A 25,130-nucleotide genomic window follows, 5' to 3' on the forward strand; every position below is an offset into this window, starting at 1 on the left:
TCTGGAGCCTCCGAACCGTAGGAACCATCTGATCCGTAGGAACCGTTCGAACCGTTCGAACCGTAGGAACCGTCCAAGCTGTACAAACTGTTCAAATCGTTCAAAATAATCCAGAAACTTAGAAATTCAATAAAATTGTTTTAAAAAAATACTTTTTCTGCATTTTATAGAAGCTTAGATGAAAAATTGTGTCTTTGTTATTTTTCTGGAGCCTCCGAACCGTAGGAACCATCTGATCCGTAGGAACCGTTCGAACCGTTCGAACCGTAGGAACCGTCCAAGCTGTACAAACTGTTCAAATCGTTCAAAATAATCCAGAAACTTAGAAATTCAATAAAATTGTTTTAAAAAAATACTTTTTCTGCATTTTATAGAAGCTTAGATGAAAAATTGTGTCTTTGTTATTTTTCTGGAGCCTCCGAACCGTAGGAACCATCTGATCCGTAGGAACCGTTCGAACCGTTCGAACCGTTCGAACCGTAGGAACCGTCCAAGCTGTCCAAATCGTTCAAAATAATCCAGAAACTTAGAAATTCAATAAAATTGTTGTAAAATAATACTTTTTCTACATTTTATAGAAGCTTAGATAAAAAATTGTGTCTTTGTTATTTTTCTGGAGCCTCCGAACCGTAGGAACCATCTGATCCGTAGGAACCGTTCGAACCGTTCGAACCGTAGGAACCGTCCAAGCTGTACAAACTGTTCAAATCGTTCAAAATAATCCAGAAACTTAGAAATTCAATAAAATTGTTTTAAAAAAATACTTTTTCTGCATTTTATAGAAGCTTAGATGAAAAATTGTGTCTTTGTTATTTTTCTGGAGCCTCCGAACCGTAGGAACCATCTGATCCGTAGGAACCGTTCGAACCGTTCGAACCGTAGGAACCGTCCAAGCTGTACAAACTGTTCAAATCGTTCAAAATAATCCAGAAACTTAGAAATTCAATAAAATTGTTTTAAAAAAATACTTTTTCTGCATTTTATAGAAGCTTAGATGAAAAATTGTGTCTTTGTTATTTTTCTGGAGCCTCCGAACCGTAGGAACCATCTGATCCGTAGGAACCGTTCGAACCGTTCGAACCGTAGGAACCGTCCAAGCTGTACAAACTGTTCAAATCGTTCAAAATAATCCAGAAACTTAGAAATTCAATAAAATTGTTTTAAAAAAATACTTTTTCTGCATTTTATAGAAGCTTAGATGAAAAATTGTGTCTTTGTTATTTTTCTGGAGCCTCCGAACCGTAGGAACCATCTGATCCGTAGGAACCGTTCGAACCGTTCGAACCGTTCGAACCGTAGGAACCGTCCAAGCTGTACAAATCGTTCAAAATAATCCAGAAACTTAGAAATTCAATAAAAAAGTTGTAAAATAATACTTTTTCTACATTTTATTGAAGCTTAGATAAAAAATTGTGTCTTTGTTATTTTTCTGGAGCCTCCGAACCGTAGGAACCATCTGATCCGTAGGAACCGTTCGAACCGTTCGAACCGTAGGAACCGTCCAAGCTGTACAAACTGTCCAAATCGTTCAAAATAATCCAGAAACTTTGAAATTCAATAAAATTGTTGTAAAATAATACTTTTTCTATATTTTAAAGAAGCTCAGATAAAAAATTGTGTCTTTGTTGTTTTTCTGGAGCCTCCGAACCGTAGGAACCATCTGATCCGTAGGAACCGTTCGAACCGTTCGAACCGTAGGAACCGTCCAAGCTGTACAAATCGTTCAAAATAATCCAGAAACTTAGAAATTCAATAAAAAAGTTGTAAAATAATACTTTTTCTACATTTTATTGAAGCTTAGATAAAAAATTGTGTCTTTGTTATTTTTCTGGAGCCTCCGAACCGTAGGAACCATCTGATCCGTAGGAACCGTTCGAACCGTTCGAACCGTAGGAACTGTCCAAGCTGTACAAACTGTCCAAATCGTTCAAAATAATCCAGAAACTTAGAAATTCAATAAAATTGTTGTAAAATAATACTTTTTCTACATTTTATAGAAGCTTAGATAAAAAATTGTGTCTTTGTTATTTTTCTGGAGCCTCCGAACCGTAGGAACCATCTGATCCGTAGGAACCGTTCGAACCGTTCGAACCGTAGGAACCGTCCAAGCTGTACAAATCGTTCAAAATAATCCAGAAACTTAGAAATTCAATAAAAAAGTTGTAAAATAATACTTTTTCTACATTTTATTGAAGCTTAGATAAAAAATTGTGTCTTTGTTATTTTTCTGGAGCCTCCGAACCGTAGGAACCATCTGATCCGTAGGAACCGTTCGAACCGTTCGAACCGTAGGAACCGTCCAAGCTGTACAAACTGTCCAAATCGTTCAAAATAATCCAGAAACTTTGAAATTCAATAAAATTGTTGTAAAATAATACTTTTTCTATATTTTAAAGAAGCTCAGATAAAAAATTGTGTCTTTGTTATTTTTCTGGAGCCTCCGAACCGTAGGAACCATCTGATCCGTAGGAACCATCTGATCCGTAGGAACCGTTCGAACCGTTCGAACCGTAGGAACCGTCCAAGCTGTACAAACTGTCCAAATCGTTCAAAATAATCCAGAAACTTAGAAATTCAATAAAATTGTTGTAAAATAATACTTTTTCTACATTTTATAGAAGCTTATGCTTATGCTTATGATACGTACACAGCCAGATCTTGTCAGCATCCCGGTGAATAGTAAAAATACATTTACTATTCATCTTATCAAGGCCGGGCCCACTGTGCAGTATTGGACGCAGAGACGACTGGAACCAGGGGAAGAAGAAACGTGGACAACAGTACCATACGTTCCCATGTTCATTTGATATTTATTCGTTGGGAGCATAGATGCTAAGATATTTCTATGCTCCTTGGTGTTGGGCCTTCCTTCAAGGGATGGAAATGAGGTTTTTCTACATAGAGTCCAAAATTGAACAATACAATAATTAAAGAAAATTCTTTAACCATTATACACTGTTCAATTCTGGATCATTGTGCCTTCATCTCAGGTCATTGACCATGGTTATAGCGCCATTGCTCGCTTTTGAAAAGATTTGAGAAGAGCAGATAAATTATTAATATAGCACCGAAATTCTTAGAATTTTTTCCATTCTAAGATATTTTAGCGCCAAAATAGGAATATACTGCAAAGAATCGCAAAAAAAATTGGTTTAAAAAAACTGCTACAGAATTCGGATACGGGCCCTAACACGATTCAATCATCAACAATAAAGTCAACATTAGAGGAAAAGAGAGAGAAGCTTAGAAAAATAAATAATGGAACATTCTCACCGAGTTTTTCTGCTTTTGTACCATTTGATGTTTTTGCACCAATAAAGTTCCAACAAACTCCAAGCCCATATTCCACAACGTCACGTTTAAACTGTTTTGTTCCAGGAACAAATTTACCACTTAACCCGGACATTGAATGATTTGTGTGGGATTTTTCACTTAACCCAGATGCCATACATTTTCACAAACAGATCGCCCCAATTTCGGCAATTTTCAGATTATCCGAAAATCAAAGCAACCACACACTCACGACGCCGGCGAACTGTCTGACGCTGAATGGCGGCAGAGCGTCTTCATAATATTATCACTTTTTTGTTAAAAATTTCTTAGCTTTTGGGAGTCTGATGAAATAAAACCTAACAGTAACTATTGTTGTATTGTTTTTATTGTGTGTACTTACATCGCTCCGTTTTTTATTCTCATTTTTAACGTGTTCCGTGCCGTTTAGTCCGTTCCGTTTTTCGATCCCTGTATTGTTCAACTCCGGAAGCTGCCGCGCAAAGTGAATTCCCTACTGATCCGTGATTTTCGAGCCGTGAATACCTCGCTAAAAGTTTCGTTGCATTCGCTATTGATACTGCTGTTTGTTTTGATCTGATCCCGCTCTGAGCGTGGCACAGATATTGTTCCAAACAGACGAGGAATCGTGAATCAATTCATCGCAACACAGATTTTCTTTCGCACAGACAAGGCACTACAAATCTGTTAAATTCGTAATTTTCCGCGCGAATGTCATTGAACGATATGGCCTGCGACAAATGCGCAAAACCTACGGGTGACTCCGACAGCATTCTTTGTCAAGGCCTGTGCAGCCTGGTGTTTCACCTAAAGTGTGCGGGGCTGCTTTCGTCGCACCTTAAGTCGAAGGCAGACAACAAAAATCTGCTCTGGGTCTGTGACGAATGTTGCAGACTTCTTAAAAATGCCGCTTTTCGTCGCTCTTTGGGCAGCTACGAATCCATTATCGCGGACATGCGGACGAATCAGGCTTCCTTAGTCGCAGAAGTGAAGTCGGAATTTGCGACGACCAACCTGAAGCTGGACAAAATTTTGAACGTTCGTCCCAACATCAACCCATCTCCTCGCATCCCTGCTCCATGGCCTAGCCTAGCTACTCCCACCAACAAGAGGCGACGAGTCGAGAACCCAACTGTCGCTCCTTGTGTGGGTACTAAACAAGTGACCGTTAAAACTATTGCGACAGTTGCTCCTCCTGAAAAAAAATTTTGGATTTATCTCGCACGACTTCATAACAGTGTTACGGCTAAAGACATAGAAGAACTTGTTATGGAATGTTCATGCCGAAGTTCATGCCCTAGTCCGCAAAGATGTTGATGTCTCCACGCTCAGGTCAATTTCCTTCAAAGTCGGGGTGGATCCTAAGCTGAAAGACATTGCCCTTTCCCCGAAGACTTGGCCATCGGGAATTCTATTCCGTGAATTCGAGGATTTTGGATCAAAAAACCCTCCGACTCCTGCTGTCACTTCCCAGCCTGTGACGTCGTTCATGGCGACCCGCAGTTCTACACCTCGTGTGGCCCCGCATCAGTGATCGCCACTACAGATGGTTCATCATATATGGACAACGGGTCTTTTATAGCCTCGGCATCACGCAACCGCACCAGACTCTCGAGTTTCTCGTCGTCCGAACAAAGTTCATCATGGGTTTCAGCTCCGGGACGCAACGTAGTTAGCACTAAGGAGACCTCCGAGCCCTTCGACTCAGTCGCGCTGATTCCAGCCATCGTCATCAGTCGTCCCGGCCCTGAGCTCGATTGTGGCGACGAGGTTCTCCAGCCTGCTTTCATAGGCAAGTATTTTTCAAATTTGGGAACATTACCTGCGCGTAACCAGACTTCAACTTCTAACAGCTTCTGTATCAACGATGCTTTGCGCAAATCAACCCTTTCTGACGGGATTCCATCACCGGGACGCACCGAACAAGGCATTACGGAGACCTCCGAGCCCTTCGACTCAGTCGCGCTGATTCCTGCCATCGTCTTCAGTCGTCCCGGCCCTGAGCTCGATTGTGGCGACGAGGTTCTCCAGCCTGCTTTCATAGGCAAGTATTCTTCAACTTTGGGAACTTTACCTGCGCGTGACCAGACCTCACCTTCCAACAGCCTCTGCATCAACGCTGATTTGTGCAAATCAATCGCTTCTGACGGGATTCCATCACCGGGACGCACCGAACAAGGCACTTCGGAGACCCCTGAGCCCTTCGACTCAGTCGCGCTGATTCCTGCCAGCGTCATCAGTCGTCCCGGCCCTGAGTTCGATTGTGGCAACGGGGTGCTCCAGCCTGTTCTCTCAGGCAAGTATCCATATTGAGTTGACCTTCCTTCTTGTGATGGATCTTCCCGTTCCAGTGTGAAACGACACGATCTGCCTGCTGGGAAAAGCGATCATCTCAACCTTTACTACCAAAACGTTGGTGGTATCAACTCCTGCGTTAGCGATTATCTGCTAGCCTCATCATGCTCCTGCTACGATATTATCGCTCTAACAGAGACCTGGCTGAACGATAGAACCCTGTCTAGTCAAGTCTTCAGCTCTGACTACACTGTGTTCCGTTGTGACAGAGGTCCCAACAACAGCACGAAATCCACAGGTGGTGGAGTTCTGATTGCTATCCGATCCACTCTTTCAGCCATCCCCATCTACGACGAATCATGGAACGATCAAGAATTCGTATGGACCCGTATCGATCTTGGCACGAAAAAACTCTACGTTGGGGTTGTGTATCTGCCTCCTGATCGTACTAGAAATGCATCTTTCGCTGATTCCTTTTCCATCGGCCTTTCTAAATTGTGTTCTCTCACGCTTCCTGAAGACGACATCGTTATCATCGGGGACTTCAACCTACCAGGACTCAAGTGGATTCCCTCGCAAGGCAATTTCTTGTTTGCCGATCCAACCAGATCTTCGTTTACGGTGCCTTCCAATACGATTCTCGACTCTCTAAGCACGGCAACTCTCCGCGAGATCAACAGCATAGAGAATGAAAATGGTCGCATGCTCGATCTCTGCTTCATCAGTGACGGACCCCAATTGGCTACGATTGAAGAGGCTCCTACGCCCTTGGTCAAGGTTGTTCCTCATCACCCTGCTCTGCTGCTTTCACTTGATATTCCTAGAGCTTTTGCCCACATCCAAAAACCTGGTCAATTCTTTCTCGACTTTAAGAACGCTGATTTCGTCGCTGTTTCACAAACGCTCGATGCTATCGACTGGGAAACTGAACTGGAATCTTCCGATCCGAACGCTGCAGCTATGAAATTTTCCCATATAATCAATTACATCATCGATCGTCACGTACCGAAACGCTCATCAGTTTCTAACCTACGAGCTCCTTGGGTAACGAAAGAACTGCGACAAATGAAAACGCTCAAGAATAAAGCTCTCCGTTATTACACTAGGCACAAAACTCTCCGCGCTAAAAATGAGTATTGCAAACTCAACTCAGCTTACAAAAAACTATGCTCACGCTGCTACCAGAGCTACTTAATTCGGATACAGCGAGGTTTCAAAACAAAACCCAAATCATTTTGGCAGTACATCAAGGACCAGCGGAAAGAATCCGGCCTACCGCCCTCCATGTTTCTGGATGATAATTTAGCGACTTCGGAACCTGAAATCTGTGACCTCTTCGCTGACAAATTCCGTAGTGTATTTGACTCAAACTCAATATCCTCGGACCAAGTTACCAGCGCGGCTTGTAACGTCCCTCATTTGAACACATGGCTGAATCAAATTGTTGTAGACGACGATATTATTTTGAAAGCGACCGCTAAGCTGAAACACAGCCTTTCCGCAGGACCAGATGGCATACCAGCTACCTTCTTGAAGCGATATATATCACATATGCTGATACCTCTAAAAATAATCTTCCAAGTTTCACTCGATCAGTCTACGTTCCCATCCTTATGGAAAGAGGCCTATATGTTTCCGGTGCACAAAAAAGGGGACAGGCGAAATGTGAACAACTATCGTGGCATTTCTGCCTTATGTGCGATAGCCAAATTGTTCGAGCTGGTTGTTTTGGAACCCATTTTTTCGTATTGCAAGCCTTATTTCTCAAATGAACAACATGGATTTATGCCCAAGCGCTCTACGACTACAAACCTGTTGACATTCACGTCTAATGTGCAAGACAGTTTTGCCATGGGATCTCAAACCGACGTCATCTACACTGATCTGTCAGCTGCTTTCGACAAGGTGAACCATTCCATAGCCATCGCCAAACTCGATCGTATTGGTATCTGCGGGTCTCTACTGGAATGGTTCCGCAGCTACCTGGTAGGACGAAAACTCATTGTTCGAATAGGTGAAACATTTTCCAGTCAGTTCTCCGCCAAATCCGGAGTGCCTCAAGGGAGTCATCTAGGACCAATAATATTCCTGATATACTTCAACGACGTGCTGTTGCTCCTTGATGGACCAAAACTAGCGTATGCTGATGACCTGAAACTGTATCGCCGCATCAACGGTCCCGAGGATGTAAACTTCCTACAGAGTCAGTTCAACCTCTTCGCCTCTTGGTGTGATGTAAATTGCCTTCCCTTGAATCGCAGCAAATGTGCAGTAATTTCGTTTTCCCGCAAGCGGCTCCCATTATCAGCCATTTATCATCTTGGAAACGAGGCTATCGCTCGCGTCGAACAAGTGAAAGATCTTGGCGTGATTCGACTACATCGTCGACAAAGCCTCCAGATGTCTGGGTCTTCTTTTCCGCATGACGAAAGACTTCAAGGATGTCTACTGCTTGAAGAGTCTTTATTGTAGTTTGGTTCGATCGACCCTTGAATATGCCTCGGCTGTTTGGTGCCCATATTATCAAAACGGCTCAGAGCGTATTGAGGCCATCCAACGGCGTTTTTTGCGATACGCTCTCCGACAACTCAACTGGCACGACCCGTTCCGACTTCCCAGCTACGAGAGCCGCTGTCGTCTAATCGACATCGACACGCTACAAGCCCGCCGGACCGCCACACGAGCCTCGGTCGTTGCCGATCTGCTCTCATCGAGAATAGACTGCCCCGCATTGTTAGAGGAACTTCGACTCAACGTACGGCCACGAGTTCTGAGGAGTCGTGATCTTCAGCTCTTCGTCCCTCTCCGGCTGAACAATTATGGGGCCAACACAGCTCTAATCGGTGTTATAAAAACATTTAACCGCTACTCCGGGTACTTCGACTTTGACGTTTCGCGTGATGTATTCCGAAGAAAAATTCTTAGAGTTTTAAGTTTAACGTAGATTATCGCTTGTATGTACATTGTCCTAAACTATAGTTTTTCATTTGGATCAATATGTGATCCGTTGATTTATAATATAATAAATAAACTTGCTGATGAAACCAAACGACACTTCAACGACAATAATGCTAACGTAACAAGCGTTGATTTTATTTGAAATTTCCCGAAACCCCATGTCACATGTCACCATGGCAACCAGTTTGCGCACTCATCACTCCCTGATAAAATTCAAACAAATTCCTGAGACACATGTCTATGGAACACATGATTGGATTGAGCCTGTTTGATCGACAAATGCATCTGCTAAATATTCATTAAAAACACTTTTCGCATCAAACAACGAATATCACCGGTAAACTCCATTTTCACTTTTAAATTTTGCCATTTGCTCTGGTCCCAAACCATTTCTCCCCATCTCACAACGACAAAAAAAAAAAAAAAAACTGCGACAAAATACACTCATTGGACATCGTATCAAATCGCTTCACAACTTTCGAAAAAGTTCAACTCTTTTATGTTCTCACTTTAGTCCACCGATTTATTGGCTAAATCATTGTGACTTGATAAAATTTTCTCTATGTTTACTGACAAAATGATATTCAACACAGATAGTGGCATCTAAGGGCAAGCTGGAGACAAAAAACGAACCGCACCCGACGAAAGTACAACGATCTAACTTAGTAAAAATTTTTCCGTCAACAAACGTTATACAGTTTTAGAAAAAATCACTTCACTCGTTTTTATTACAGCCCTCAAGGTATCAAAAATTCAAATTGCACCGTTCAATCGTTTTTTAAAACATGAAAAGTCTCATTAAAACCGACATTTTTCGTTTTTTCCAATATTGTGGAGCTCTGGAAATTTTCTGCCAGAAAAAAAACACGTCTAACCGATTCGACCGCAGCCTACTCCCTCTTTCTACATTTTATAGAAGCTTAGATAAAAAATTGTGTCTTTGTTATTTTTCTGGAGCCTCCGAACCGTAGGAACCATCTGATCCGTAGGAACCGTTCGAACCGTTCGAACCGTAGGAACCGTCCAAGCTGTACAAACTGTCCAAATCGTTCAAAATAATCCAGAAACTTTGAAATTCAATAAAATTGTTGTAAAATAATACTTTTTCTACATTTTATAGAAGCTTAGATAAAAAATTGTGTCTTTGTTATTTTTCTGGAGCCTCCGAACCGTAGGAACCATCTGATCCGTAGGAACCGTTCGAACCGTTCGAACCGTAGGAACCGTCCAAGCTGTACAAATCGTTCAAAATAATCCAGAAACTTAGAAATTCAATAAAAAAGTTGTAAAATAATACTTTTTCTACATTTTATAGAAGCTTAGATAAAAAATTGTGTCTTTGTTATTTTTCTGGAGCCTCCGAACCGTAGGAACCATCTGATCCGTAGGAACCGTTCGAACCGTTCGAACCGTAGGAACCGTCCAAGCTGTACAAACTGTCCAAATCGTTCAAAATAATCCAGAAACTTAGAAATTCAATAAAATTGTTGTTAAATAATACTTTTTCTGCATTTTATAGAAGCTCAGATAAAAAATTGTGTCTTTGTTATTTTTCTGGAGCCTCCGAACCGTAGGAACCATCTGATCCGTAGGAACCGTTCGAACCGTTCGAACCGTTCGAACCGTAGGAACCGTCCAAGCTGTACAAACTGTCCAAATCGTTCAAAATAATCCAGAAACTTAGAAATTCAATAAAATTGTTGTAAAATAATACTTTTTCTACATTTAATAGAAGCTTAGATAAAAAATTGTGTCTTTGTTATTTTTCTGGAGCCTCCGAACCGTAGGAACCATCTGATCCGTAGGAACCGTTCGAACCGTTCGAACCGTAGGAACCGTCCAAGCTGTACAAACTGTCCAAATCGTTCAAAATAATCCAGAAACTTAGAAATTCAATAAAATTGTTGTTAAATAATACTTTTTCTACATTTTATAGAAGCTTAGATAAAAAATTGTGTCTTTGTTATTTTTCTGGAGCCTCCGAACCGTAGGAACCATCTGATCCGTAGGAACCGTTCGAACCGTTCGAACCGTAGGAACCGTCCAAGCTGTACAAACTGTCCAAATCGTTCAAAATAATCCAGAAACTTAGAAATTCAATAAAATTGTTGTTAAATAATACTTTTTCTGCATTTTATAGAAGCTCAGATAAAAAATTGTGTCTTTGTTATTTTTCTGGAGCCTCCGAACCGTAGGAACCATCTGATCCGTAGGAACCGTTCGAACCGTTCGAACCGTTCGAACCGTAGGAACCGTCCAAGCTGTACAAACTGTCCAAATCGTTCAAAATAATCCAGAAACTTAGAAATTCAATAAAATTGTTGTAAAATAATACTTTTTCTACATTTAATAGAAGCTTAGATAAAAAATTGTGTCTTTGTTATTTTTCTGGAGCCTCCGAACCGTAGGAACCATCTGATCCGTAGGAACCGTTCGAACCGTTCGAACCGTAGGAACCGTCCAAGCTGTACAAACTGTCCAAATCGTTCAAAATAATCCAGAAACTTAGAAATTCAATAAAATTGTTGAAAAATAATACTTTTTCTACATTTTATAGAAGCTCAGATAAAAAATTGTGTCTTTGTTATTTTTCTGGAGCCTCCGAACCGTAGGAACCATCTGATCCGTAGGAACCGTTCGAACCGTTCGAACCGTAGGAACCGTCCAAGCTGTACAAACTGTCCAAATCGTTCAAAATAATCCAGAAACTTAGAAATTCAATAAAATTGTTGTAAAATAATACTTTTTCTACATTTAATAGAAGCTTAGATAAAAAATTGTGTCTTTGTTATTTTTCTGGAGCCTCCGAACCGTAGGAACCATCTGATCCGTAGGAACCGTTCGAACCGTTCGAACCGTAGGAACCGTCCAAGCTGTACAAACTGTCCAAATCGTTCAAAATAATCCAGAAACTTAGAAATTCAATAAAATTGTTGTTAAATAATACTTTTTCTGCATTTTATAGAAGCTCAGATAAAAAATTGTGTCTTTGTTATTTTTCTGGAGCCTCCGAACCGTAGGAACCATCTGATCCGTAGGAACCGTTCGAACCGTTCGAACCGTAGGAACCGTCCAAGCTGTACAAACTGTCCAAATCGTTCAAAATAATCCAGAAACTTAGAAATTCAATAAAATTGTTGAAAAATAATACTTTTTCTGCATTTTATAGAAGCTCAGATAAAAAATTGTGTCTTTGTTATTTTTCTGGAGCCTCCGAACCGTAGGAACCGTTCGAACCGTTCGAACCGTAGGAACCGTCCAAGCTGTACAAACTGTCCAAATCGTTCAAAATAATCCAGAAACTTAGAAATTCAATAAAATTGTTGTAAAATAATACTTTTTCTACATTTAATAGAAGCTTAGATAAAAAATTGTGTCTTTGTTATTTTTCTGGAGCCTCCGAACCGTAGGAACCATCTGATCCGTAGGAACCGTTCGAACCGTTCGAACCGTAGGAACCGTCCAAGCTGTACAAACTGTCCAAATCGTTCAAAATAATCCAGAAACTTAGAAATTCAATAAAATTGTTGTTAAATAATACTTTTTCTGCATTTTATAGAAGCTCAGATAAAAAATTGTGTCTTTGTTATTTTTCTGGAGCCTCCGAACCGTAGGAACCATCTGATCCGTAGGAACCGTTCGAACCGTTCGAACCGTAGGAACCGTCCAAGCTGTACAAACTGTCCAAATCGTTCAAAATAATCCAGAAACTTAGAAATTCAATAAAATTGTTGTTAAATAATACTTTTTCTACATTTTATAGAAGCTTAGATAAAAAATTGTGTCTTTGTTATTTTTCTGGAGCCTCCGAACCGTAGGAACCATCTGATCCGTAGGAACCGTTCGAACCGTTCGAACCGTAGGAACCGTCCAAGCTGTACAAACTGTCCAAATCGTTCAAAATAATCCAGAAACTTAGAAATTCAATAAAATTGTTGTTAAATAATACTTTTTCTGCATTTTATAGAAGCTCAGATAAAAAATTGTGTCTTTGTTATTTTTCTGGAGCCTCCGAACCGTAGGAACCATCTGATCCGTAGGAACCGTTCGAACCGTTCGAACCGTAGGAACCGTCCAAGCTGTACAAACTGTCCAAATCGTTCAAAATAATCCAGAAACTTAGAAATTCAATAAAATTGTTGTTAAATAATACTTTTTCTACATTTTATAGAAACTTAGATAAAAAATTGTGTCTTTGTTATTTTTCTGGAGCCTCCGAACCGTAGGAACCATCTGATCCGTAGGAACCGTTCGAACCGTTCGAACCGTAGGAACCGTCCAAGCTGTACAAACTGTCCAAATCGTTCAAAATAATCCAGAAACTTAGAAATTCAATAAAATTGTTGTTAAATAATACTTTTTCTGCATTTTATAGAAGCTCAGATAAAAAATTGTGTCTTTGTTATTTTTCTGGAGCCTCCGAACCGTAGGAACCATCTGATCCGTAGGAACCGTTCGAACCGTTCGAACCGTAGGAACCGTCCAAGCTGTACAAACTGTCCAAATCGTTCAAAATAATCCAGAAACTTAGAAATTCAATAAAATTGTTGTTAAATAATACTTTTTCTGCATTTTATAGAAGCTCAGATAAAAAATTGTGTCTTTGTTATTTTTCTGGAGCCTCCGAACCGTAGGAACCATCTGATCCGTAGGAACCGTTCGAACCGTTCGAACCGTAGGAACCGTCCAAGCTGTACAAACTGTCCAAATCGTTCAAAATAATCCAGAAACTTAGAAATTCAATAAAATTGTTGTTAAATAATACTTTTTCTGCATTTTATAGAAGCTCAGATAAAAAATTGTGTCTTTGTTATTTTTCTGGAGCCTCCGAACCGTAGGAACCATCTGATCCGTAGGAACCGTTCGAACCGTTCGAACCGTAGGAACCGTCCAAGCTGTACAAACTGTCCAAATCGTTCAAAATAATCCAGAAACTTAGAAATTCAATAAAATTGTTGTTAAATAATACTTTTTCTACATTTTATAGAAACTTAGATAAAAAATTGTGTCTTTGTTATTTTTCTGGAGCCTCCGAACCGTAGGAACCATCTGATCCGTAGGAACCGTTCGAACCGTTCGAACCGTAGGAACCGTCCAAGCTGTACAAACTGTCCAAATCGTTCAAAATAATCCAGAAACTTAGAAATTCAATAAAATTGTTGTTAAATAATACTTTTTCTGCATTTTATAGAAGCTCAGATAAAAAATTGTGTCTTTGTTATTTTTCTGGAGCCTCCGAACCGTAGGAACCATCTGATCCGTAGGAACCGTTCGAACCGTTCGAACCGTAGGAACCGTCCAAGCTGTACAAACTGTCCAAATCGTTCAAAATAATCCAGAAACTTAGAAATTCAATAAAATTGTTGTTAAATAATACTTTTTCTACATTTTATAGAAACTTAGATAAAAAATTGTGTCTTTGTTATTTTTCTGGAGCCTCCGAACCGTAGGAACCATCTGATCCGTAGGAACCGTTCGAACCGTTCGAACCGTAGGAACCGTCCAAGCTGTACAAACTGTCCAAATCGTTCAAAATAATCCAGAAACTTAGAAATTCAATAAAATTGTTGTTAAATAATACTTTTTCTGCATTTTATAGAAGCTCAGATAAAAAATTGTGTCTTTGTTATTTTTCTGGAGCCTCCGAACCGTAGGAACCATCTGATCCGTAGGAACCGTTCGAACCGTTCGAACCGTAGGAACCGTCCAAGCTGTACAAACTGTCCAAATCGTTCAAAATAATCCAGAAACTTAGAAATTCAATAAAATTGTTGTAAAATAATACTTTTTCTACATTTTATAGAAGCTTAGATAAAAAATTGTGTCTTTGTTATTTTTCTGGAGCCTCCGAACCGTAGGAACCATCTGATCCGTAGGAACCGTTCGAACCGTTCGAACCGTAGGAACCGTCCAAGCTGTACAAACTGTCCAAATCGTTCAAAATAATCCAGAAACTTAGAAATTCAATAAAATTGTTGTTAAATAATACTTTTTCTGCATTTTATAGAAGCTCAGATAAAAAATTGTGTCTTTGTTATTTTTCTGGAGCCTCCGAACCGTAGGAACCATCTGATCCGTAGGAACCGTTCGAACCGTTCGAACCGTAGGAACCGTCCAAGCTGTACAAACTGTCCAAATCGTTCAAAATAATCCAGAAACTTAGAAATTCAATAAAATTGTTGAAAAATAATACTTTTTCTACATTTTATAGAAGCTTAGATAAAAAATTGTGTCTTTGTTATTTTTCTGGAGCCTCCGAACCGTAGGAACCATCTGATCCGTAGGAACCGTTCGAACCGTTCGAACCGTAGGAACCGTCCAAGCTGTACAAACTGTCCAAATCGTTCAAAATAATCCAGAAACTTAGAAATTCAATAAAATTGTTGTTAAATAATACTTTTTCTACATTTTATAGAAGCTTAGATAAAAAATTGTGTCTTTGTTATTTTTCTGGAGCCTCCGAACCGTAGGAACCATCTGATCCGTAGGAACCGTTCGAACCGTTCGAACCGTAGGAACCGTCCAAGCTGTACAAACTGTCCAAATCGTTCAAAATAATCCAGAAACTTAGAAATTCAATAAAATTGTTGTTAAATAATACTTTTTCTGCATTTTATAGAAGCTCAGATAAAAAATTGTGTCTTTGTTATTTTTCTGGAGCCTCCGAACCGTAGGAACCATCTGATCCGTAGGAACCGTTCGAACCGTTCGAACCGTAGGAACCGTCCAAGCTGTACAAACTGTCCAAATCGTTCAAAATAATCCAGAAACTTAGAAATTCAATAAAATTGTTGTAAAATAATACTTTTTCTACATTTTATAGAAGCTTAGATAAAAAATTGTGTCTTTGTTATTTTTCTGGAGCCTCCGAACCGTAGGAACCATCTGATCCGTAGGAACCGTTCGAACCGTTCGAACCGTAGGAACCGTCCAAGCTGTACAAACTGTCCAAATCGTTCAAAATAATCCAGAAACTTAGAAATTCAATAAAATTGTTGTTAAATAATACTTTTTCTACATTTTATAGAAGCTTAGATAAAAAATTGTGTCTTTGTTATTTTTCTGGAGCCTCCGAACCGTAGGAACCATCTGATCCGTAGGAACCGTTCGAACCGTTCGAACCGTAGGAACCGTCCAAGCTGTACAAACTGTCCAAATCGTTCAAAATAATCCAGAAACTTAGAAATTCAATAAAATTGTTGTTAAATAATACTTTTTCTGCATTTTATAGAAGCTCAGATAAAAAATTGTGTCTTTGTTATTTTTCTGGAGCCTCCGAACCGTAGGAACCATCTGATCCGTAGGAACCGTTCGAACCGTTCGAACCGTAGGAACCGTCCAAGCTGTACAAACTGTCCAAATCGTTCAAAATAATCCAGAAACTTTGAAATTCAATAAAATTGTTGTAAAATAATACTTTTTCTATATTTTAAAGAAGCTCAGATAAAAAATTGTGTCTTTGTTATTTTTCTGGAGCCTCCGAACCGTAGGAACCATCTGATCCGTAGGAACCGTTCGAACCGTTCGAACCGTAGGAACCGTCCAAGCTGTACAAACTGTCCAAATCGTTCAAAATAATCCAGAAACTTAGAAATTCAATAAAATTGTTGAAAAATAATACTTTTTCTACATTTTATAGAAGCTTAGATAAAAAATTGTGTCTTTGTTATTTTTCTGGAGCCTCCGAACCGTAGGAACCATCTGATCCGTAGGAACCGTTCGAACCGTTCGAACCGTAGGAACCGTCCAAGCTGTACAAACTGTCCAAATCGTTCAAAATAATCCAGAAACTTTGAAATTCAATAAAATTGTTGTAAAATAATACTTTTTCTATATTTTAAAGAAGCTCAGATAAAAAATTGTGTCTTTGTTATTTTTCTGGAGCCTCCGAACCGTAGGAACCATCTGATCCGTAGGAACCGTTCGAACCGTTCGAACCGTAGGAACCGTCCAAGCTGTACAAACTGTCCAAATCGTTCAAAATAATCCAGAAACTTAGAAATTGTTGTAAAATAATACTTTTTCTACATTTTATAGAAGCTTAGATAAAAAATTGTGTCTTTGTTATTTTTCTGGAGCCACCGAACCGTAGGAACCATCTGATCCGTAGGAACCGTTCGAACCGTAGGAACCGTCCAAGCTGTACAAACTGTCCAAATCGTTCAAAATAATCCAGAAACTTAGAAATTCAATAAAATTGTTGTAAAATAATACTTTTTCTACATTTTATAGAAGCTTAGATAAAAAATTGTGTCTTTGTTATTTTTCTGGAGCCTCCGAACCGTAGGAACCATCTGATCCGTAGGAACCGTTCGAACCGTTCGAACCGTAGGAACCGTCCAAGCTGTACAAACTGTCCAAATCGTTCAAAATAATCCAGAAACTTAGAAATTCAATAAAATTGTTGAAAAATAATACTTTTTCTGCATTTTATAGAAGCTCAGATAAAAAATTGTGTCTTTGTTATTTTTCTGGAGCCTCCGAACCGTAGGAACCATCTGATCCGTAGGAACCGTTCGAACCGTTCGAACCGTAGGAACCGTCCAAGCTGTACAAACTGTCCAAATCGTTCAAAATAATCCAGAAACTTAGAAATTCAATAAAATTGTTGTAAAATAATACTTTTTCTACATTTTATAGAAGCTTAGATAAAAAATTGTGTCTTTGTTATTTTTCTGGAGCCTCCGAACCGTAGGAACCATCTGATCCGTAGGAACCGTTCGAACCGTTCGAACCGTTCGAACCGTAGGAACCGTCCAAGCTGTACAAACTGTCCAAATCGTTCAAAATAATCCAGAAACTTAGAAATTCAATAAAATTGTTGAAAAATAATACTTTTTCTGCATTTTATAGAAGCTCAGATAAAAAATTGTGTCTTTGTTATTTTTCTGGAGCCTCCGAACCGTAGGAACCATCTGATCCGTAGGAACCGTTCGAACCGTTCGAACCGTAGGAACCGTCCAAGCTGTACAAACTGTCCAAATCGTTCAAAATAATCCAGAAACTTAGAAATTCAATAAAATTGTTGTAAAATAATACTTTTTCTACATTTAATAGAAGCTTAGATAAAAAATTGTGTCTTTGTTATTTTTCTGGAGCCTCCGAACCGTAGGAACCATCTGATCCGTAGGAACCGTTCGAACCGTTCGAACCGTAGGAACCGTCCAAGCTGTACAAACTGTCTAAATCGTTCAAAATAATCCAGAAACTTAGAAATTCAATAAAATTGTTGAAAAATAATACTTTTTCTACATTTTATAGAAGCTCAGATAAAAAATTGTGTCTTTGTTATTTTTCTGGAGCCTCCGAACCGTAGGAACCATCTGATCCGTAGGAACCGTTCGAACCGTTCGAACCGTAGGAACCGTCCAAGCTGTACAAACTGTCCAAATCGTTCAAAATAATCCAGAAACTTTGAAATTCAATAAAATTGTTGTAAAATAATACTTTTTCTATATTTTAAAGAAGCTCAGATAAAAAATTGTGTCTTTGTTATTTTTCTGGAGCCTCCGAACCGTAGGAACCATCTGATCCGTAGGAACCGTTCGAACCGTTCGAACCGTAGGAACCGTCCAAGCTGTACAAACTGTCCAAATCGTTCAAAATAATCCAGAAACTTAGAAATTCAATAAAATTGTTGTTAAATAATACTTTTTCTGCATTTTATAGAAGCTCAGATAAAAAATTGTGTCTTTGTTATTTTTCTGGAGCCTCCGAACCGTAGGAACCATCTGATCCGTAGGAACCGTTCGAACCGTTCGAACCGTAGGAACCGTCCAAGCTGTACAAACTGTCCAAATCGTTCAAAATAATCCAGAAACTTAGAAATTCAATAAAATTGTTGTTAAATAATACTTTTTCTACATTTTATAGAAGCTTAGATAAAAAATTGTGTCTTTGTTATTTTTCTGGAGCCTCCGAACCGTAGGAACCATCTGATCCGTAGGAACCGTTCGAACCGTTCGAACCGTAGGAACCGTCCAAGCTGTACAAACTGTCCAAATCGTTCAAAATAATCCAGAAACTTAGAAATTCAATAAAATTGTTGTTAAATAATACTTTTTCTGCATTTTATAGAAGCTCAGATAAAAAATTGTGTCTTTGTTATTTTTCTGGAGCCTCCGAACCGTAGGAACCATCTGATCCGTAGGAACCGTTCGAACCGTTCGAACCGTAGGAACCGTCCAAGCTGTACAAACTGTCCAAATCGTTCAAAATAATCCAGAAACTTTGAAATTCAATAAAATTGTTGTAAAATAATACTTTTTCTATATTTTAAAGAAGCTCAGATAAAAAATTGTGTCTTTGTTATTTTTCTGGAGCCTCCGAACCGTAGGAACCATCTGATCCGTAGGAACCGTTCGAACCGTTCGAACCGTAGGAACCGTCCAAGCTATACAAACTGTCCAAATCGTTCAAAATAATCCAGAAACTTAGAAATTCAATAAAATTGTTGAAAAATAATACTTTTTCTGCATTTTATAGAAGCTCAGATAAAAAATTGTGTCTTTGTTATTTTTCTGGAGCCTCCGAACCGTAGGAACCATCTGATCCGTAGGAACCGTTCGAACCGTTCGAACCGTAGGAACCGTCCAAGCTGTACAAACTGTCCAAATCGTTCAAAATAATCCAGAAACTTAGAAATTCAATAAAATTGTTGTTAAATAATATTTTTCTGCATTTTATAGAAGCTCAGATAAAAAATTGTGTCTTTGTTATTTTTCTGGAGCCTCCGAACCGTAGGAACCATCTGATCCGTAGGAACCGTTCGAACCGTTCGAACCGTAGGAACCGTCCAAGCTGTACAAACTGTCCAAATCGTTCAAAATAATCCAGAAACTTAGAAATTCAATAAAATTGTTGAAAAATAATACTTTTTCTACATTTTATAGAAGCTTAGATAAAAAATTGTGTCTTTGTTATTTTTCTGGAGCCTCCGAACCGTAGGAACCATCTGATCCGTAGGAACCGTTCGAACCGTTCGAACCGTAGGAACCGTCCAAGCTGTACAAACTGTCCAAATCGTTCAAAATAATCCAGAAACTTAGAAATTCAATAAAATTGTTGAAAAATAATACTTTTTCTACATTTTATAGAAGCTTAGATAAAAAATTGTGTCTTTGTTATTTTTCTGGAGCCTCCGAACCGTAGGAACCATCTGATCCGTAGGAACCGTTCGAACCGTTCGAACCGTAGGAACCGTCCAAGCTGAACAAACTGTCCAAATCGTTCAAAATAATCCAGAAACTTAGAAATTCAATAAAATTGTTGTTAAATAATACTTTTTCTACATTTTATAGAAGCTTAGATAAAAAATTGTGTCTTTGTTATTTTTCTGGAGCCTCCGAACCGTAGGAACCATCTGATCCGTAGGAACCGTTCGAACCGTTCGAACCGTAGGAACCGTCCAAGCTGTACAAACTGTCCAAATCGTTCAAAATAATCCAGAAACTTTGAAATTCAATAAAATTGTTGTAAAATAATACTTTTTCTATATTTTAAAGAAGCTCAGATAAAAAATTGTGTCTTTGTTATTTTTCTGGAGCCTCCGAACCGTAGGAACCATCTGATCCGTAGGAACCGTTCGAACCGTTCGAACCGTAGGAACCGTCCAAGCTATACAAACTGTCCAAATCGTTCAAAATAATCCAGAAACTTAGAAATTCAATAAAATTGTTGAAAAATAATACTTTTTCTACATTTTATAGAAGCTTAGATAAAAAATTGTGTCTTTGTTATTTTTCTGGAGCCTCCGAACCGTAGGAACCATCTGATCCGTAGGAACCGTTCGAACCGTTCGAACCGTAGGAACCGTCCAAGCTATACAAACTGTCCAAATCGTTCAAAATAATCCAGAAACTTAGAAATTCAATAAAATTGTTGAAAAATAATACTTTTTCTGCATTTTATAGAAGCTCAGATAAAAAATTGTGTCTTTGTTATTTTTCTGGAGCCTCCGAACCGTAGGAACCATCTGATCCGTAGGAACCGTTCGAACCGTTCGAACCGTAGGAACCGTCCAAGCTGTACAAACTGTCCAAATCGTTCAAAATAATCCAGAAACTTTGAAATTCAATAAAATTGTTGTAAAATAATACTTTTTCTATATTTTAAAGAAGCTCAGATAAAAAATTGTGTCTTTGTTATTTTTCTGGAGCCTCCGAACCGTAGGAACCATCTGATCCGTAGGAACCGTTCGAACCGTTCGAACCGTAGGAACCGTCCAAGCTATACAAACTGTCCAAATCGTTCAAAATAATCCAGAAACTTAGAAATTCAATAAAATTGTTGAAAAATAATACTTTTTCTGCATTTTATAGAAGCTCAGATAAAAAATTGTGTCTTTGTTATTTTTCTGGAGCCTCCGAACCGTAGGAACCATCTGATCCGTAGGAACCGTTCGAACCGTTCGAACCGTAGGAACCGTCCAAGCTGTACAAACTGTCCAAATCGTTCAAAATAATCCAGAAACTTAGAAATTCAATAAAATTGTTGTTAAATAATATTTTTCTGCATTTTATAGAAGCTCAGATAAAAAATTGTGTCTTTGTTATTTTTCTGGAGCCTCCGAACCGTAGGAACCATCTGATCCGTAGGAACCGTTCGAACCGTTCGAACCGTAGGAACCGTCCAAGCTGTACAAACTGTCCAAATCGTTCAAAATAATCCAGAAACTTAGAAATTCAATAAAATTGTTGTTAAATAATACTTTTTCTGCATTTTATAGAAGCTCAGATAAAAAATTGTGTCTTTGTTATTTTTCTGGAGCCTCCGAACCGTAGGAACCATCTGATCCGTAGGAACCGTTCGAACCGTTCGAACCGTAGGAACCGTCCAAGCTGTACAAACTGTCCAAATCGTTCAAAATAATCCAGAAACTTAGAAATTCAATAAAATTGTTGAAAAATAATACTTTTTCTACATTTTATAGAAGCTTAGATAAAAAATTGTGTCTTTGTTATTTTTCTGGAGCCTCCGAACCGTAGGAACCATCTGATCCGTAGGAACCGTTCGAACCGTTCGAACCGTAGGAACCGTCCAAGCTGTACAAACTGTCCAAATCGTTCAAAATAATCCAGAAACTTAGAAATTCAATAAAATTGTTGAAAAATAATACTTTTTCTACATTTTATAGAAGCTTAGATAAAAAATTGTGTCTTTGTTATTTTTCTGGAACCTCCGAACCGTAGGAACCATCTGATCCGTAGGAACCGTTCGAACCGTTCGAACCGTAGGAACCGTCCAAGCTGTACAAACTGTCCAAATCGTTCAAAATAATCCAGAAACTTAGAAATTCAATAAAATTGTTGTTAAATAATACTTTTTCTACATTTTATAGAAGCTTAGATAAAAAATTGTGTCTTTGTTATTTTTCTGGAGCCTCCGAACCGTAGGAACCATCTGATCCGTAGGAACCGTTCGAACCGTTCGAACCGTAGGAACCGTCCAAGCTGTACAAACTGTCCAAATCGTTCAAAATAATCCAGAAACTTAGAAATTCAATAAAATTGTTGTAAAATAATACTTTTTCTACATTTTATAGAAGCTTAGATAAAAAATTGTGTCTTTGTTATTTTTCTGGAGCCTCCGAACCGTAGGAACCATCTGATCCGTAGGAACCGTTCGAACCGTTCGAACCGTAGGAACCGTCCAAGCTGTACAAACTGTCCAAATCGTTCAAAATAATCCAGAAACTTAGAAATTCAATAAAATTGTTGTTAAATAATACTTTTTCTACATTTTATAGAAGCTTAGATAAAAAATTGTGTCTTTGTTATTTTTCTGGAGCCTCCGAACCGTAGGAACCATCTGATCCGTAGGAACCGTTCGAACCGTTCGAACCGTAGGAACCGTCCAAGCTGTACAAACTGTCCAAATCGTTCAAAATAATCCAGAAACTTAGAAATTCAATAAAATTGTTGTAAAATAATACTTTTTCTGCATTTTATAGAAGCTTAGATAAAAAATTGTGTCTTTGTTATTTTTCTGGAGCCTCCGAACCGTAGGAACCATCTGATCCGTAGGAACCGTTCGAACCGTTCGAACCGTAGGAACCGTCCAAGCTGTACAAACTGTCCAAATCGTTCAAAATAATCCAGAAACTTAGAAATTCAATAAAATTGTTGTTAAATAATACTTTTTCTGCATTTTATAGAAGCTCAGATAAAAAATTGTGTCTTTGTTATTTTTCTGGAGCCTCCGAACCGTAGGAACCATCTGATCCGTAGGAACCGTTCGAACCGTAGGAACCGTCCAAGCTGTACAAACTGTCCAAATCGTTCAAAATAATCCAGAATTTTGGAAATTCAATAAAATTGTAGTAAAAAAATACTTTTTCTGCATTTTATAGAAGTTAAGATAAAAAATTGTGTCTTTGTTATTTTTCTGGAGGCTTCGAACCGTAGGAACCATCTGATCCGTAGGAACCGTTCGAACCGTTCGAACCGTAGGAACCGTCCAAGCTGTACAAACTGTCCAAATCGTTCAAAATAATCCAGAATTTTGGAAATTCAATAAAATTGTAGTAAAAAAATACTTTTTCTGCATTTTATAGAAGTTAAGATAAAAAATTGTGTCTTTGTTATTTTTCTGGAGCCTCCGAACCGTAGGAACCATCTGATCCGTAGGAACCGTTCGAACCGTTCGAACCGTAGGAACCGTCCAAGCTGTACAAACTGTCCAAATCGTTCAAAATAATCCAGAAACTTAGAAATTCAATAAAATTGTTGAAAAATAATACTTTTTCTACATTTTATAGAAGCTTAGATAAAAAATTGTGTCTTTGTTATTTTTCTGGAGCCTCCGAACCGTAGGAACCATCTGATCCGTAGGAACCGTTCGAACCGTTCGAACCGTAGGAACCGTCCAAGCTGTACAAACTGTCCAAATCGTTCAAAATAATCCAGAAACTTAGAAATTCAATAAAATTGTTGAAAAATAATACTTTTTCTACATTTTATAGAAGCTTAGATAAAAAATTGTGTCTTTGTTATTTTTCTGGAGCCTCCGAACCGTAGGAACCATCTGATCCGTAGGAACCGTTCGAACCGTTCGAACCGTAGGAACCGTCCAAGCTGTACAAACTGTCCAAATCGTTCAAAATAATCCAGAAACTTAGAAATTCAATAAAATTGTTGTTAAATAATACTTTTTCTACATTTTATAGAAGCTTAGATAAAAAATTGTGTCTTTGTTATTTTTCTGGAGCCTCCGAACCGTAGGAACCATCTGATCCGTAGGAACCGTTCGAACCGTTCGAACCGTAGGAACCGTCCAAGCTGTACAAACTGTCCAAATCGTTCAAAATAATCCAGAAACTTAGAAATTCAATAAAATTGTTGAAAAATAATACTTTTTCTACATTTTATAGAAGCTTAGATAAAAAATTGTGTCTTTGTTATTTTTCTGGAGCCTCCGAACCGTAGGAACCATCTGATCCGTAGGAACCGTTCGAACCGTTCGAACCGTAGGAACCGTCCAAGCTGTACAAACTGTCCAAATCGTTCAAAATAATCCAGAAACTTAGAAATTCAATAAAATTGTTGTAAAATAATACTTTTTCTACATTTTATAGAAGCTTAGATAAAAAATTGTGTCTTTGTTATTTTTCTGGAGCCTCCGAACCGTAGGAACCATCTGATCCGTAGGAACCGTTCGAACCGTTCGAACCGTAGGAACCGTCCAAGCTGTACAAACTGTCCAAATCGTTCAAAATAATCCAGAAACTTAGAAATTCAATAAAATTGTTGTTAAATAATACTTTTTCTACATTTTATAGAAGCTTAGATAAAAAATTGTGTCTTTGTTATTTTTCTGGAGCCTCCGAACCGTAGGAACCATCTGATCCGTAGGAACCGTTCGAACCGTTCGAACCGTAGGAACCGTCCAAGCTGTACAAACTGTCCAAATCGTTCAAAATAATCCAGAAACTTAGAAATTCAATAAAATTGTTGTAAAATAATACTTTTTCTGCATTTTATAGAAGCTTAGATAAAAAATTGTGTCTTTGTTATTTTTCTGGAGCCTCCGAACCGTAGGAACCATCTGATCCGTAGGAACCGTTCGAACCGTTCGAACCGTAGGAACCGTCCAAGCTGTACAAACTGTCCAAATCGTTCAAAATAATCCAGAAACTTAGAAATTCAATAAAATTGTTGTTAAATAATACTTTTTCTACATTTTATAGAAGCTTAGATAAAAAATTGTGTCTTTGTTATTTTTCTGGAGCCTCCGAACCGTAGGAACCATCTGATCCGTAGGAACCGTTCGAACCGTTCGAACCGTAGGAACCGTCCAAGCTGTACAAACTGTCCAAATCGTTCAAAATAATCCAGAAACTTAGAAATTCAATAAAATTGTTGTAAAATAATACTTTTTCTGCATTTTATAGAAGCTTAGATAAAAAATTGTGTCTTTGTTATTTTTCTGGAGCCTCCGAACCGTAGGAACCATCTGATCCGTAGGAACCGTTCGAACCGTTCGAACCGTAGGAACCGTCCAAGCTGTACAAACTGTCCAAATCGTTCAAAATAATCCAGAAACTTAGAAATTCAATAAAATTGTTGTTAAATAATACTTTTTCTGCA

General features: G+C 38.5%; 1 protein-coding gene across 1 annotated transcript in view; it reads left to right on the forward strand.

Moving 5' to 3' along the window:
* The first annotated feature begins 4,017 nt into the window (after positions 1-4,017).
* LOC129759125 (uncharacterized) overlaps positions 4,018-25,130 on the forward strand; it is a 31,334-nt gene continuing 10,221 nt past the window's right edge. Inside the window, exons 1-3 of the mRNA XM_055756540.1 lie at positions 4,018-4,441; positions 4,766-4,862; positions 5,643-7,600. Of these exons, the coding sequence (XP_055612515.1) occupies positions 4,018-4,441; positions 4,766-4,862; positions 5,643-7,600 (2,479 nt within the window). The remainder of the gene's footprint in view (positions 4,442-4,765; positions 4,863-5,642; positions 7,601-25,130) is intronic.

Source organism: Uranotaenia lowii, unplaced genomic scaffold, assembly GCF_029784155.1.
Source record: "Uranotaenia lowii strain MFRU-FL unplaced genomic scaffold, ASM2978415v1 HiC_scaffold_11, whole genome shotgun sequence".
Classification (NCBI taxonomy): Eukaryota; Metazoa; Arthropoda; class Insecta; order Diptera; family Culicidae; genus Uranotaenia; species Uranotaenia lowii.